General features: G+C 40.4%; 1 protein-coding gene and 1 long non-coding RNA gene across 2 annotated transcripts; one reads left to right on the forward strand and one right to left on the reverse strand.

The window, feature by feature from the left end:
- Window positions 1-1,463: 1,463 nt before the first annotated feature.
- LOC124258458 lies at window positions 1,464-4,757 on the forward strand (the record flags this gene model as incomplete). The annotated part of the gene is given in 5 exon segments (XM_046692560.1): window positions 1,464-1,576; window positions 2,096-2,354; window positions 3,771-3,913; window positions 4,262-4,432; window positions 4,636-4,757. Coding segments are annotated over 4 exon segments (513 nt in total), but the record flags the coding sequence as incomplete, so codon positions are not given.
- A 4,643-nt stretch (window positions 4,758-9,400) lies between these two features.
- LOC124258459 lies at window positions 9,401-10,598 on the reverse strand. The gene is made up of 4 exons (XR_006893601.1): window positions 10,544-10,598; window positions 10,119-10,267; window positions 9,769-9,875; window positions 9,401-9,480 (listed from the first exon to the last, which is right to left on the reverse strand). It is a non-coding gene; the product is annotated as an uncharacterized LOC124258459 (long non-coding RNA).
- Window positions 10,599-17,053: the final 6,455 nt, after the last annotated feature.

Genomic DNA, 17,053 nt, shown 5'->3' on the forward strand with positions numbered 1-17,053 from the left:
GAACTCTTACCCTGTTGACTTATAGATTGAACTAAGTGACCTCTATGGGACGGACGTGACCTGAGGCGTGTTCAGAACCGCGAGCGCCCGTGCGATTGCCTCCCGCGAGCGCTCGCATCGGCCCTGAGGCTGAACGGACGCTTGGTTACAATTCGTTGGTTTCACATTAATTTTCGACTCTCTGTGCGCTTGCGTAGAGCATGTAAAAATATACACTGGGTAACTTCCGGTTTGGTCTAAATAAATGCTGTATGAATATTATTTACGCGTGACAACTGTTCATAGTTGAGTACATACATCCATTTGCCTATGCTTTTCAATAATTGATGTCCTATTTTGGTGGCATTGCATCAGAGATGTGTTTTTTAACTTGTGAGAAGGGGATGTGCAGGAAGGACAGTGGACGGGTGGTGGTGAGATGTGTTTATACAAGAGCTTGTTAACAAACGTTAAGCTATTTATTTAACTAATTCCGGTCCCTTCCATTCATAAATGAACTGAGATCAGTTAAATTCGACATAAAACCATATATTTGTTTTGATTTTTGCTTTGATTTTTGCTTTGCATGCGCACAGCGAGTCGAAAATTAATGTGAAACCAACGAATAAGCCATTCGTGACCAACTCGTGTTGTTCCGGGACAAGCCGAATAGCTTCTTTATTATAATCTTAAGGGTGAAATACTGTAAATATTGGTGAAAATAAAAATGGTATTGTCATTTTCACTGAGTAGAATATCACTTTTGCCTGGAACTACGAAACGCGAACTACGAAATCGATGTCGCGATCATTTATAAACAATGATCAAAATATAATAAATAGAATATTTTGTTAATGTTGTCAATGGTTACGCAACTCGTGAACATATCAACTTTTTCAGACCACTTGATGACATATACATGTTATTTGACAACATTAACAAAATATCCTCCATGTCTTCTCTTTGGAGGTTACGGAAAGAGGCGAGTGGTGACGAATGATATTAAACATGATCGCCATCTTGGTTCGCTTGGCAAGGCAGCTGTGAGAATGGTTCGCGGGCGGGCGCTCGAGCGGACACGGGCGTTCAGGATCAAGCGCTCGCTAGCGTTCGCTGGCACTTGCGGTTCTGAACACACCTCAGGTGTGACTGTCCAATGGGTAATTTCTATTGCCACCATGTCGCCGCTGTTCTCCTGTTTGGGTGCGTGATTGAAGTTATGTGTGTTCATTTGTCAAGAATATTTCTTTTAAATGGTGCAGTATTTTAATAATATTTGTTGAAAAATATACTAGTTATATTACTTGTGAAAGCCTTATATCACGCTAACAGTGACAGAACCATTATTACACTCAGGTGTATTCTTTTATGAACTTAAGCATTTATATGTCAATCAAATTTTAGCTGTCATAATGACATGTAAACAACAAAATAATTCAGATTATTTCTTAGAGTTGTTATTTTCACTTTAACTTTGTAGATACAAGCGTGCAAACAAGACTGATGTAAAGTGCAGCTGGCTGAAGAAACCATAGGCGCCCGCCTCTGATATATTTATAAGTATGACCTAGATCTATATGTATAAGATATAAGAAAGGTGTGTCAGTAAATCGAAACAAAATGGCGGCCCGGCTCGACTCGGCTCTGTTTCGGTCTGACAAACGCTTCCATCGCTTTGACCGTTGAATAAACTGCATAATTTATATTCAGTGACCTCTGTAAAGTACCTTGTGTATCACAAACCTGGTGATTTTATTCCCATTTAAAGCTTTCAATAATTTTGCCATCCATACTCGCACGAAGTCAGGACATATGCCCGGAAGTAAACAAATCTCAGGCTACAGACCCGCACGGAATAGTAGAGCGAGTGTCTGATTGGATAGCGTCTTCTATTATTCCCACCTCTTTTATCGTGCAACTATATTATCCAATCAGAGACTCGCTCTACCATTCGGTGTTTGCGTAATTGCGTAATCATAATTGCAATTATTATACTTAATGATAACAATCAACATGAACAATGATTTAACAAGTCGGAAATATTTCTTTGTTATCAACTAACATCTACCAGTTTTAATTGAAAGTCCACATTTATTAATTTCATTTCCCCTTTCAGCTTTGCATTGGATACTCTCACCAGAGCCGAAGAAAAAATTCCATGCGTTGGTCCTGTTGAGGATGTTATTATGAGTGCGGGATATATCCAAGCATTGTGTAAGGGGACATTTTGGCTAAGACCCTTCTCCTTTCACCAGAGAAAGTGAAGACCATAGCATCAGCTACCTCAGAAGCAATCCTATGTGGTCTGTCGTACGTAGACACAGGATTACTTCATCAAACTTTGGATTGAATTTGAGAGCTATCCAAAGAAACAGGTGCGTAATGTATTGTTACTTTGTTGATTTTATACATATTGTGTGAATTGATTTATTCATTTAAATTATATATTTATTCATTAAGTAATTGATGACTTTTGGGGGGTAATTTGGGATTACATGCATTACAGTACAACCAGAAATTATTGAGAATTTAAAGATTGTACATTTTTTAATTTCTTTTATCACTCATTATTCACGTATTTAATGTGAATATTAGCAGAACATAACTCCAGATTCAAAGACAGGTGAACAGTTAGTATTTTGTCAAGTCACCATGGGCAGCAATGCGGCGGGGCATACTACTGATCAAAGAAGTTTTCATTTCAGCAATATTTGTCAGATTTTTCTTATTGACACTTTCCTTCATAAGTCCCCAAACATTTTCTATTGGATTGAGGTCAGGACTATAGCTTGGCCAATCTAATAATGTCATATTTTGGGTCCGAAACCAGGCCTGAATGCTTTGAACGATGTTTTGGGTCGTTGTCCTGCTGGAAATCCAAAACTTTCCATAGAACACGTGAGCAGATGGAAGTAAATGTCCCTTGAGAATATCTGTGTACCGCTCACTGTTCATATTCCCTTCAAATACACAGAGGAGCGTTTCCCCTAACACAGATATGCCACCCCACACATTAAATTTCGGACTGTACTTTGGGCGCTGATACTAAGGTTTTTCAGTTTGTTTGGTCCAGAATGTCAGTGTATTAGGAAACAGCCACACAGAACTTTCATCTGAGAAAATCACATTGTCCCAGTTAAAATTTCTATGCTGTAAGCACCAGTTCAACCTTCGCTCCTTTTGTTCAGGTTTCATGATCGGTGATGGAATTCCTCGACTTTTCTGCCAACCCATTGCATGCAGCTCAGTTCTAATTGTCTCCTTACAGACAGCCACAGTTCCTCTATCAATCATATCAAGCCTTAAGTTTTCTAAACTCCTTCGTTTGTTTTTAGAAACAAGAATACCAAGCCGCCTCCTGTCACCGACAGTCAATTTTTCTGGGCCTACCTGGTGCTCAATGCCATATCCATTTGCAATATTTTTCAAAACACAATAAACAGTGGACAAAGGGATGCCTGTTCTACCTGACATCACTTTAGCTGATCTGATGTCCTTGTTATAATACTCTAAAATCAACTTCCTCTTCTCTAAATCATCCATACTGAGGATCACTGAAACTATTCACAAACTAATGAAAAAGGATTAACGGAGTTGTCTCTCTTGAATAAAACCAAGCACTTGATAGCTGGTCAAGGTTGTTTATACTAGAAATCCAATTAAACATATTCCTAAAATTCTCAATAATATCTGGTCATACTATACATTTGTGAAGTGATAAACATGAAAGGAGCATTGCATTTATCAAGTTGATACATTTTAGTTGTACAAGAGTCATCTTAATTTTTCAGCTACCCACCAGAGTGACCTTCATTTTGGAAACGCCTCAGTTCCCCCTACAACTTGGAGAAGGACTCAATTGCATGGGGGATCAACCATGAAAGGAACGCTATTGACCAGTATCGTAAACCTGGGGCTAAGGTTGAAGAAACGGGTAGGTAGATATACAAGAAAACTGTCACAACTGGTTTCAATCACAAGTTGAATTTTACGATATTCATAAAGAGAGCTCCAAGGGACAAAAGGACATAATTCTATGGTGTTCACATGAAATAATGTTCGAACTTTTTAATGTAATATTGTAATCTAAATACGTAATTTTAATTTGAATAATTATATGGTAGCTTCCATGGGGATTGATAGTATAATTGAAAGAAATGCATTATATACTTTGTAGAGATGTGTGGTGTGATATTGTTGCCTTTTAAAACATGAAAAACAAAGTGTAATGGGAAACAATTTGGTTGCTGCATTTTTTGTTATGTTACATGCATTGTTGTAGGCATATGGCTTCACGAATCAGGAATTCTCGGCGCTTCACCAGATGGAATTGTGGTTACCCCAATTCCACAGTCTGCAACACCACCACCAGACATCATCGAAGTTAAATGTTCATTTTCTGCCAGAGACAAGCCACAGTTGGATGCCATTGGTCAAAAGAATTTTTGCTTAGGTATTAACAGAAGTTTTTTTAGTACTGTGAAATTACAAATACCTCTTGAGTGTATTACCAATTGGTGTAAAATATGTCAAATTTCATGCCCAAAACAAGTCCATCAAAGTTTTTTTTAAGTAATTGGAAAATAGTATAAAAATACCCTCAAGATACTGTTATTGAAAAGGCATGTTACTTATTGAAATGATATTGCTTTGCAGTCAGAACTGATGGGAGAATTGCCATGCCAAATGGCCATGAATACTACTATCAGATCCAAGGCCAACTGTACATCATTGGGAAGACATGCTGTGACCACCTCATTTGGACACCCGGTGGACTTCTCATATACCGGGATCCAGAATGGGCTTCTAACATATCAAAGCTGATAGATTTCTATCATAACAAGTACTTTCCAATCATATTATCTTAATGTGGGTAGCTAGCCAACAGAAGACCAAGTGACTGCAGAGGATATGAAGAAGGATCAAGGCTATCCTGAAACAAGGTATCAGCACCCCAAGGATCGGCTCTGGATCACCAGTGGACTGTTTGTGTCATTTGTAATTGAAGTATGTTTAAAGAGTTTCATGAAAATACAATCTAATTATTTTTTTATCCAAATATTTTTTATTGTAGCCTTCATTACACTTCAAACACTCCAGTGCCTTGTATATACATAGTAGCCTATTATTGTCTTATCATGCTTTACTAACTGACAATCATTTGTTTATAAGAAACGTTTTGCAGTAGATGGGTAGCCTTTTTTAAGCGTGTTGATTACTGTTGGATTTTCTGACTTATAAAAGACTAATATTTTTTTATGTTTACTTACTTTATGCCTTCTGAAACAATTCTTCATGGTTTGTCTTATAAACATGATGAACTTTGTTACATGATTAAATAATCTCCCATGATTACATTAAGTTATAATTATAAATTTCTTTTTATTTCAGCATGGCCACAGAGATATGGAGATATTGTGAGTGACTTTAGTTTTACGCCACACTCGGCAATATTCCAGCTATATGGCGTCTGTCTGTAAATAATCGAGTCTGGACCGGACAATCCAGTGATCAACAGCATGAGCATCGATCTGCGCAATTGGGAACCGATTACATGTGTCAACCAAGTCAGCGAGCCTGACCACCCGATCCCGTTAGTCGCTTCTTACGACAAGCATAGTCGCCTTTTGTGGCAAGCGTGGGTTGCGGAAGACCTATTCTACCCCGGATCTTCACGGGCCTGAAGATATTGTGAATGCTGCCAACAATGCTAGCATTTTGAAAAAGAGACTAAGTTCTTTTTAGTGTGCAATTGATGATTTGTTGTAAACTTCAAGTTATTTTGTCTCAGTATCAACTTAAACAATGCCCTTAATTATTATCCTAACACATTTTTGTTTCGGGTTAACCACCCATGGGCTTCATGCAAGGAGCATGAGTTGCGGATACATGACACACCATGACAGTTATTGGATACCCCAGGGGTAGGTTGTTCCCCTGTCTAAGTAAACTTAGGCTCAGTATTATTCGTTGCACTGCTATACTGAGTCTAACAAAACCTAGTAGAAGGTCGCGTCAGATAACCTTTGAGCGACCCATGACCGTCCAATCAAACGTGAGACGGCCGAACAGATTTAACCACTCAGACAACGACTACTTGTTAGGGTTCGGTGGGACTTACAAAACGGTTTTGGGATGTTCTCTTCCCTGGTCGCTGACACTGATCTATCAACAAACGAAAATCCGCATAAAACACAGATATTTGACCTGCAGTATATACGCTTATGGGTTTCTAATGATATGGTTACTATTTGCTTAATTTTAACTAATCCTTCACTACTTACTTCCTGCACTTATTGCTTACGGCTCGAAAAGCGTGGCTTGCCAGACGATGTCAAAAAGACGTAGAACTGCAATCACTTCCTGGTCTCGGCTGCTTACTCGTCTGCGCTGCACTGTAAAACAAGTGTTACTGAATTAACACTATTATTAACACTATCTTGGTAACAGTAAATTAACATGTTAAAGTGTTAATACTGTTTAACACTAGTGTTAATTTAATAACATGTTAAAGTGTTTACAAGATTAACACATTAACATGTTTATTTGATAACGCTTGCTGGTAACACTTTTTCACACATTAACATGTTTATAAGGATGTAAGTGTTAATAATTTAACACAATTGTAAAGTAACAAAGAAATGTGATCCACACATTACTTCTTTGAGAAAGTTGGGCTGAAATGTACATCCAAGTGGGCTGAAATGTATATCCAAGTATTAACTTTCATCAATGGTTAACTCTAGAATAATTCCTGTTGTCTTCAGATATTGTGACATGCAGTTCCGCTATTGCTGAAAACCCTGAAACTTGATTAATCTCCTTGATATTACACTGAATGTGATAATTTCCCAAGTGAAAAAAGACATGGTGACAAAAGATTTATCTTCACATTCATTATGGTGTAATCAATATGAAAGCAAAAAGGACTTAGTACAGTTTCAGGGTTCGATATAATACAACTAATAGTAATCAACCAAATAAATTAAAGCAGCAATCACAATTTCAATTGAATTTATTCATCGGATAAAAAATCAAATCCTCATAAAAATTGAGCAAACTGTTACATTCAATGCACATAGGCAGATACGAGGAGTCCACAGAATCCTTCACAATACTGCATATTTATTTAGGGCACATGCAAAAATAACCCGGTAATACTGTTAATCCTTTAGTCTTGAGGAACAGAATGGTGAACGCTTGACTGAATTTTAACAGAACATGGATAATGGCATGTATTTTGAGGATAATCATTCCTTCCACGGCTGGGACCGTATCAAAATGGTATGCATATATACATTAATTAATGAAAAGAACTGATACATTGCAATACATATTGCAACTATCAGACAATGAACAATATAAGGGCAACACTGACAACACATATAAACAATATTGCTATTTGTAACCTAAAGTAGCTGCACAGTGTAGGCATCACCTTCAGAAATATACTATGGTGCTTTCACTTTTTGAGAATATAGGATCAAAATTGGCACTAGTCCTATAGCGCAGTCCAAATTGTCAAATAATACAGGTAGCCCAAGGACTAGTGAAACTACTGCTTTGTTTAAAGCCATCGTTATACATTACAAGGTAGACAGTGCCAAATAAAATTGAGTTTTAAACGCTGATAAAGCTTGAAATTAAACTATTCTCTTTCTCCATTTGAGCATTAGAGCATAAAAAAGTTCAAACTTCATGGTCATATCAGGACACATGTTCCCAGGCAGATCATTAGTAATTCTTCAAAACTGCATTTTTAGAATAGTATCAAAATAACAGTATTTTCCCCCACTTATGAAAAGAAAAGAAAATGTCAAAAATAAATTTTAGAGGTTTTTTGACTATCCTATGCATTAAACAGGTATAAAAGTAAACAATAGAAGCAACATACCTCTACATTCAAACAATAATATCACTAAACTAATGGTCCACTAATGATGGTTATCAAAATCACCTTGGTGAAGAAATAAAACAAATGAGTACCAAATATATGTGTTGGCACAATAGGATAATCTGTACTCTGTCATAGGCAAAGTACTTCCCTGAATTATCAGGTATTGTCTAAGGTAGGCAAAGCAATGAAGCGTGCTATTCCTTAGACAATGAGGGATTATGGAGGACATCTCCTAATCTTAGGTGAGCGAAATTCAGAAATTCCTGAAGTGTGCGAGAGTTCAAATCAGACAATTGTAATCTTGTCTTGAGTGAACGAAAGTTTACTTTTTTGATTGCAGGGTAATATAATGGATTACACTTAAAACAACTCCCTATGGGGTATATATAAGATCATTATATATTTGATCATCATGTCACAATGGCTAATGTTCAAGATAATGTTTATTGAGAACAGACGATGTGGTCGAAGTTTAGTTCAATTTGGCACAATAAATGAAATTCAATTCTTTTGAACAGGAAGAACACTTCTGTCTGCCTTAACAGAATGAACAATAGGTACTATGAATGGTCTTTGAAAAAGTTTGGCTTTCATAATTTGTATAATAATCTTTCTCTTTAGAATATCAGCAGTTTGCATAAATTTGAAATAGACAACATCATTGTAATGAAAACTAAAGGAAGAATCAGTCTGTTTCCTTTCACAAAGGTCTCCTTGGGATGTTCCCTGGTATAACTGACTTTTTTACCTTTTGTTTTAACATATTATTAGAGAAATATCATGCCATTGGATAAAAGAATGGTATACATTGCTGCATTACTACCAAAAGATTTTTTGAAAGTTCAAAGCTTGATTGGGAAACATTCTAATATCTCAGTGTTTATCTTTGGATCTTGTCAGTTCATCACTGAACTTTATCCAATTGGATGTCCTTGATCCAGTAAATATGTCAGATACAACCCAGTGCTGTAGCAGACCAAGAACCTGGCAATATGCAGGGGGTACTCCAAATCAAAACATAGTAACTCCCAAGGAGACTGATCACTGCATCAAACAATGACTGTGTTTGAAGAAAAATCTTTACATTGTCTCCTACAATGAATTGGCATAGGATGTGTTTTGAGCTGTCAAGGAAGACCACAAGATGAGGAGCCTCTTCCACAATGTACTGGCATAGGATGTGTTTTGAGCTGTCAAGGAAGACCACAAGATGAGGAGCCTCTTCCACAATGTACTGGCATAGGATGTGTTTTGAGCTGTCAAGGAAGACCACAAGATGAGGAGCCTCTTCCACAATGTACTGGCATAGGATGTGTTTTGAGCTGTCAAGGAAGACCACAAGATGAGGAGCCTCTTCCACAATGTACTGGCATAGGATGTGTTTTGAGCTGTCAGTAAGACCACAAGATGAGAGCCTCTCCCACAATGTACTGGCATAGGATGTGTTTTGAGCTGTCAAGAAAGACCACAAGATGAGGAGCCTCTTCCACAATGTACTGGCATAGGATGTGTTTTGAGCTGTCAAGGAAGACCACAAGATGAGGAGCCTCTTCCACTTGGCTGTGCAGATGTTTTTGAGGAACTGTTTCCACACTCTTCACATCCTGTTAACATAAAATAACATTTTTTGTTACGGCTGAATATTGTCAGTTTACAAGTTGATCTCACAACAGCATTAAGTAAATGAAACATCTATTCTTAACTATACTGCTATTTGCAAATAAAAATATCTTAAATATATCTTTATCATAAAGGTATCACCTGTCCTTGCAGTCTAATGCATTTCCATTTGTCATAAAGCTGATCATAAGCACTTACTTCAGGAATGAAGTAAACCAGTTTTCAAGTGTAACAATACTTACAGTAGAACATCATTTTCAAAAAAATCTTACATTGACTATGGTAATGCAGGTCTTTGACTTCAAACCCTTGCCCTTTGCTTGGAAACAAGCTTCTACAAATCCCGGAACAGTTGGATGCTTTTTTCAGCATCAGTACCCTGAAAATTTGAAACAATAATTATTGAAATAAAAATTTCCAATTACATGTTAACCCAGTTTGAAACAATAACCATATCAAATCAATATTAATTAACATATTAAGGTATCACAGAGGGTTAGTGAAATTAGTTAAGTATTTTGATAGTTCACCATATCTAAATAGAAACATATTAAATTATGATATTAAATAATATAAGCCATATGACAAGCAACTTGTAACAAGAAATTGAAAAAAAATATACATCTTGAGTTTTCTGGAGCCATTAATACATGCCTCAGGTGCAGTTTTTTTAGATACGACAGTGTGCATTATCCATTTCATATTTCTGGCAATTTCTTCCCTCGCTTCCTCTGGATCATCACTGCGTTGGCAAAAGAATTCATACACCAACTGAAACAGTATGTTAGAATGTATTTAATGATTAAGAGGCACAAAGACATGCAACAGGGCTTGCCTGCTTGTTCAATATAAGATTAACACTAGAACAACAATGACCATAAATCAACTAATGTGCTAACACTGTACAAGTACTTTTGTACACCTGTAATGTCCGTATATAATAAATAGGGTTTAAGGACACATGAAGATGTCCATGGTAGTACTTTAGGGAAACTAAATTTGAAACAAAAATTTGCTGTTGAATAAGCTCAAATGATTTATACTTACAAAGCATCCTTCCTCAAAACAAGGGAACTTTTCTAAAATGGGCTCAATCTTCCCATGCTTCAAGGTGGTTTGCCACTCTTTGCGGAATTGTCTTGTCTGTTTTAGTAGAGTTTGCAGATGAGTAATTGATTGCTTTCCTTCCCATTCCTTCTTTATTTCATCAAGATGGGATGCAAAATCTTTCTCTGATGTCACACCTGATGATTTATTAGCCATCTTGAACAACTTCTGAGGTTGTGCATCTTCAGAATCCTTAGGCGCAGGTCTTGTTGATTTTGCATTGTTTTGAAATCTATTGGTGCGGCATCGCTGACTCAATTTGGACACAAAAAAGCTCTGAAAAGACACAATAGGAGAGTTTGTTTTTAACCTCCGATTAGAAGGAAGGAGTGTGTTTCTTGGTTATAGCAAACAGATAATATTGACTTTACCTTTATACGAATTCACAAATTGGGGGGTATTGAGTCTCATGCATTTATTTAGGAAAAGAACATTCAGACAAGAGTGCTTTTAAATCACAAGCTCTTACTGAAATCTAACAGAAGAGTACCTAATTCTAAATCATATGCAGTTCAACCAAAAACATTATCGGAAAATAATTACTCTGTGATAAAACAAAAAGAATCACAGAATATCAAGTTCTGTAATACAAGAGCCATATATGTTGAAATTGGTAAAAGTCGAGTACTTGGGATATGTGAACTATCAGTATGTATGCACTTTGACACTACATCACTGAATAAGAGATATAAACTGAAACCAACTCAAACTTACCCAAAGTGTCTTGCCATGTGCATAGGCCAATGAAGGATATTTTGCCACCATCCTCCTGACGATTGATTGATAGTATGGTGAAGATGACATTGATGGATAAACAGTTGTGTAAACTGTTTCACACTGCTTCAATACAGAGTTAAAAATCTGGCTGCTCCTTTCACCTGCTTGAAGGGCTGCAATCGTAGTAGGTGCAAGATCAGGAAGGGGGATCCTGTCTGGCGTTGGCAGCCCAGACAGTAGACTGCGGCTTGAGAGATCTGCTGAAACAAAATGAAAGTATCATGTCACTTAATGTGGAAGTAAGTGGGAACCTGAAGACCACATTTAGGTTAGGTCAGAACCATAATGGAAATGTAATGATGTTCGAATGTATTTATTTCTCTCATCTTATTGTTTGTAGATCATAATTCCAGAAAGTCAGACAGGTCAATTTCTCGGTTCCTGTCAAGAATATTGAATTACATTTTCCCAGTGAACAATATACTCGATTTAAATCTACAATGATACAATAAATATTTGAGTTGAAATACTCACCTGAAGTTCCAAGTAGGATAAGTTCATAACATTGTTTTGTTTACCTGACTGGGAGTTGCACTGATTCAGATGTTTTAGATAAACGTACACCACCCATTTGACTATGTGGTTGCCCAGTCTAGGTTATGACTCACTGTTTACACATGATCTTAGACTTCCAGCATCAATACAACATGTAAACATTAATATGTGAACATTATCTTCGCAATGTCATCAATGTGTGTACTATATTTTCGCATAGCGCTTACCTGGGGAGAATAATGACAACGTCAGCTTGCCCAGTCTTCTAAAAATGGCGAGGATCGTGCAGTGGAATGTGTAAACCCCGTAGATGACGTTTGACGGCACTTTTGGAAGATGACGGCACTGTTGCCGTAGAGTTACCTCCCTTGGTTCATTTGTCACAATGTCATGTTACATACATAATGACCTGTCTCAATAAGTGATACCTATTTTTTCATGGAAATAATGAAAATGATACTAATATATCCCGTGTGTGGGTTACCACTTTTCCCTACTTTTTTAGCGAACTGGCACGCCACATTCTAAAAATAACTTATTGCCTCATCAAAGCGTTTACGTCTTTAGGCTACGATCGCGCGAGTTGACAGACGATATTCGCATTGAAATCACTGCGTTTTGAACATGCTGACATCCATTTGAAGATATCTAAAGAATGTCTAGGTATCATGTAATATGAGGCCGGTAGAGATGCAGCGATTGCCTCGATCACCATTCATTGGCGCCAAAATGTATCGAGGCACGCTTGCGTTGACAGATTAACACTATAATGTTAATAAAGAAGAGAGATATATTAACACTGGTGTAAATAAATGAACACTGATGTTAATAATATTACGTAAGTCGTACTTGTATGCAAGTAATATTACGTGTATGTGTAAAACAAGGAGTACGACATCTTATTCCATTTAGCCCAATGTTATTTCAATTAGATTAGTTAGAGGGGCAATAACTTTAGACCAACTTTCCAGCTGTACAGCACATTTAACCAAAATGTCTGAGGTAAGATTAGTTATTTTTAAATATTTCGAACACATTACCATATCTAATATGATACACATTTTCATTAACAACAAGATCTATCGTACTCATCGCTGTGCATTGACATTGTTTGAAGATGTACATAGGCTACCACACATTAACGCCTGTGTTATATGATTAACATCAAGGCGATGGCAAATCAACACCTGAGGTTTCCGTATAAACGGAGGTGTTAAATATTTAACATATTAACGCGTTAATGCCTAACACTATTTTTTACAGTGCTACGCTGTTGCCAATGTTGTCTCCACAACGACCGATGGGCCAGCAGTTTGCGCCGTGTCAGACACCCCAGCCAGTGTTCCCGGGGCAGGCGCCTTATGCGTATCAACCACCTACGGGGTTTCCAATACCTCAGGCGTCTATGATGCAGACGCCATACGGCCACCAGCAGTTTGATGTGTCCAGGCTCAGCACTCTCTTGACTTTACTATCAGGTCAAGCCGGTACATCAGCGCCTATGCCGTTTATGCCACCAGCAACATCGGCGCCTCTTCCCACTACGGCGCCTCCAGCGCCTTTGCCACCTTTGCCGCCTCCGATGATTACGGCACCTCTGCCTCCTCCAGCATTGGTGCCTATCCTGTCGACTGTGTCTGCTCCTGTGCCTACGCCAACGTCTCCCGTTGCGTCCACGTCTTCGGCAGGCGAACATAGGTCGAGACCTCAGAGTAAGGCGTCGTCTGCACGTAGCCGTCCCCCTTTGCCGTTTCGTTCACTGTCCTCTGAAAGAGACTTTGCCCCAGACTATGAGGAAGAGATGGGCTCTAATCACCTTGGCTTTGATCACGTGTTTGACTGGATTGCTGATCGTTTAATAGCCTCAGGCCCTTCACCGGGACCTGATGTTGCAAAGTCCCTTACTATTTGGGACTCGCCTTCCTTAATGTTGCCAACACATGAGGCGGTCAGAGAGATTCTCTCTACCCTTGATGAAGATTTCGCGGGGATGTCTCTCAACCCAACTATTAAAGCGCCTAGAGTACGGCGTGATGACTATCCTATTCATGGCTTGGACTTTGCCCAGACAGTGACTAAGGTGGATGAGGAAATGAAACGTGTGACAGGCTCTTCCTCTGTCTCCTCCTATAAAGTTCAGGATACAAGGGTCGCGGCTTTGGACTTAGAGCTTAAGCGTATGCTCCGCCCTATATCGGCATTGGCGTCAGCGACTGATGCCATCACTCAGGATCTTAAGGAAATAAATCCGGATCGACTGGATCATCTCACAACTATGATGCTATGGCAGGGCAAAGTGATCACTGACCTGCGTGAGCACCTTAGGTCGGCGCTTGCCAACGCGTGCGTAATTCGTCGGCAAGGCTTCCTCTCCTTTTCTTCATGGGATTCGGAATTTCAGTGGAAATTATTCCACCAACCCTGGTCATCGTCGTCACTGTTTAACGATGCCATTCATGACGTTTATCGGCAGGTGTGTGATTTTGCCAAAGGGGAGACTGCCTTGAAAGCGTTTCAAAAGGGACAACGCCCTTCCTCCACGTCATCCAACACCTACCAGCCTCGGCGACCGTCTGTTCGGCGTGCCAGAAACTCAGTGCCGTCTCGTGGCAGGGGACGTGGTGCCAAGCCTAGATCAGACAGTGGTGGATATCAACGTCGCCGTGCTCCCGCCCAGGGCGACGGGCGTAGGGGCAAGTGAAGTGAGGGACACGCACGACTGGACACTCCCACCTCCAGTCGTCCCAGTTTATCCTACACCAGTAGGTGGGAGAATAGGGATCTTTTGGGAAAATTGGTCCATCCTAGAGGATCCATACGTCACCGATATATTGAGGCAGGGGTTTAGGCTCCCCTCCTCTCCGATCCACCTCTGACACTGTTCCCGGGCCCGGCACAATCACTCTCAGGTTCAACCACGACCTTCTAGCGGAGAACATAGCGATTTTGTTGGAGAAAAGAGCCATCGAATTACTCCCGTATCCCATCATAACACCAGGGTTTTATTCTCCAATATTCTTAGTGCCGAAGAAAGGGTCCGCGAAAATGAGGATGAATCACAATCTGTCCTATTTCAACGAGAATTTCCTGGAGCGTCCTCCGCGACTTCGAATGATGTCCCTCGAATACCTCAAATCTATGGTATGCGTTAGCGACTTCCTCATCAGCCTGGTCCTACAGGATGCATACCTCCATGTTCCAATACGCCCCAGCGACAGGAAGTACCTGCGCTTTATTTTCAACAATCAACATTTCCAATGGGCTGTCCTCCCATTTGGAATTTCAACGGCCCCGTGGTTGTTCACACGTATCACAACTCCTATTTCCCGGTATCTTCATTTGAGGGGCATCAATTTCGACCCGTACCTGGACGATTGCCTTATGCACCTGTTAGACCGTCTACTTCTTATACAACAACGGGATTTCACCCTTCGTCTTTTGCGCCAACTAGGGTGGCTGGTCAACTTGGACAAATCGGAGCTTGTCCCGACTCACACTCTGACATTCATCGGAGGCCATTTCCAGACGGACAAAAACCTAGTTCAGATTCCTCGAGACAGGTGGGACAAGATTCAGTCTCTGATTCCACGTGCGCTCTCCCAACCTGTGTCCCTCAGAGAGTGCCAGTCGCTTCTGGGATTGTTGACGTCGGCACAGGATCTTACCAGCAGAGGCGTCTTCAACCGTCCTCTGCAGCAGCTTTCTTCAACCATACATTCGTCGGGCAGACGTTCATCAACGGTTTTGCCTTCCACCTCAGTTACATCGCTATCTTCTTTGGTGGACTCGCCCATTGAGCGTCTTAGGAGGAGTCTCTTTGACAGAGCAGCCTCCGGATTGCCAACTGTTAAGTGGGCGCCTCCCTGCAGGGTTGGGGCGCTCTTACGCGACCGACAGCCTCCGGCCTGTGGTCGGGTCAACACAACAACTGGCATATAAACAGTCTGGAGTTGGAGGCCTTGATCCTCGCTATTCATCATTGGGCATATCGACTACGAGGAACTTGTCTTCTAGTGGCCACAGACAACACCACCGTCGTATGGTACATACACGAGGCAAGAGGTCGACTGCGCTCACAGCTTCTCCTCGATCAGACTTTTCGGCTCTTTCAACTGGTCGACAATCTCCACATTCTGTTGAGAGTTCGGCATATTCGAGGTGCCGCAATATACTAGCAGGCGGCTCTCGAGACCGACAGAGTTGCTCTACGGAGTGGATGCTACACAAGGAGGCCTTCACTCTCCTAAGTCACGCACTGGGTTCTCCAAACATAGATCTGTTTGCCACCAGCCAAAACCATCAACTGCCAGTGTATGTATCCCCAGTCCCGGATCCAGCGGCTTGGGCGGTGGATGCTCTCAGCCTATCGTGGGAGGGACTTCACGCGTATGCGTTTCCGCCACCAGTTCTATTACCCAAAGTTCTCGCAAAAGTCAAGGAGACAACTTGCCTACGTCTGATTTTGGTCGCGCCTTGGTGGCCGGCCAGGAACTGGTTTCCCGTTCTAAAAAGTCTAGTGGTAGGAGATCCCTTCCCTCTACCCACGTGGAGGAACGTTCTCTTGCACCCTCACAGCCGTCTTCCGCATCCGGCTCCAGACCGATTCAATCTGCACGCATGGACCATTTGCACGAAAGCACTGAGTGCTAAGGGTTTTTCGGCTAGAGCAGCCAAAGCCATTGCGACGGTGCACAGAACTTCTACTAGACATTTGTATGACGACAAGTGGCAGTCGTTTGAACGCTTTTGTGTTACCAGGAAGCAGGATCCGCTGAAAGTGTCTCCTCAGTTCATAGCAGACTTCTTACTTTATCTCCGAACGTCCAGGCGTCTGAAGGGAGGCACCATTGCCACGTATTTGGCGGCAATTAGCTCTGTTTTAGCGATTCCCACTGACAGAAGGATTTCCAAAATCCCAGAATTACAGGCCATGCTTCGCTCATTCCGACTTGAAGACCAGAAGTTGAAGTTTCGTCCGCCGGCATGGAATCTCAACACTGTTTTAGACCATCTCCGTGGTGCACCTTATGAACCTCTTGATAACGCTTCCCTCGCTGATTTATCCAGGAAGACGGCTTTTCTGTTAGCTAGAGTGAGTTAGGTTCACGCCCTTGACGTGACTAGGATCAAGTTTGAACGTCGTCGTCATGGTTCTGTGCACTTAGGTCTGTGTTGGGA

Source organism: Haliotis rubra, unplaced genomic scaffold (genome assembly GCF_003918875.1).
Source record: "Haliotis rubra isolate DU_JTF1 unplaced genomic scaffold, ASM391887v1 Scf694, whole genome shotgun sequence".
Lineage (NCBI taxonomy): Eukaryota > Metazoa > Mollusca > Gastropoda > Lepetellida > Haliotidae > Haliotis > Haliotis rubra.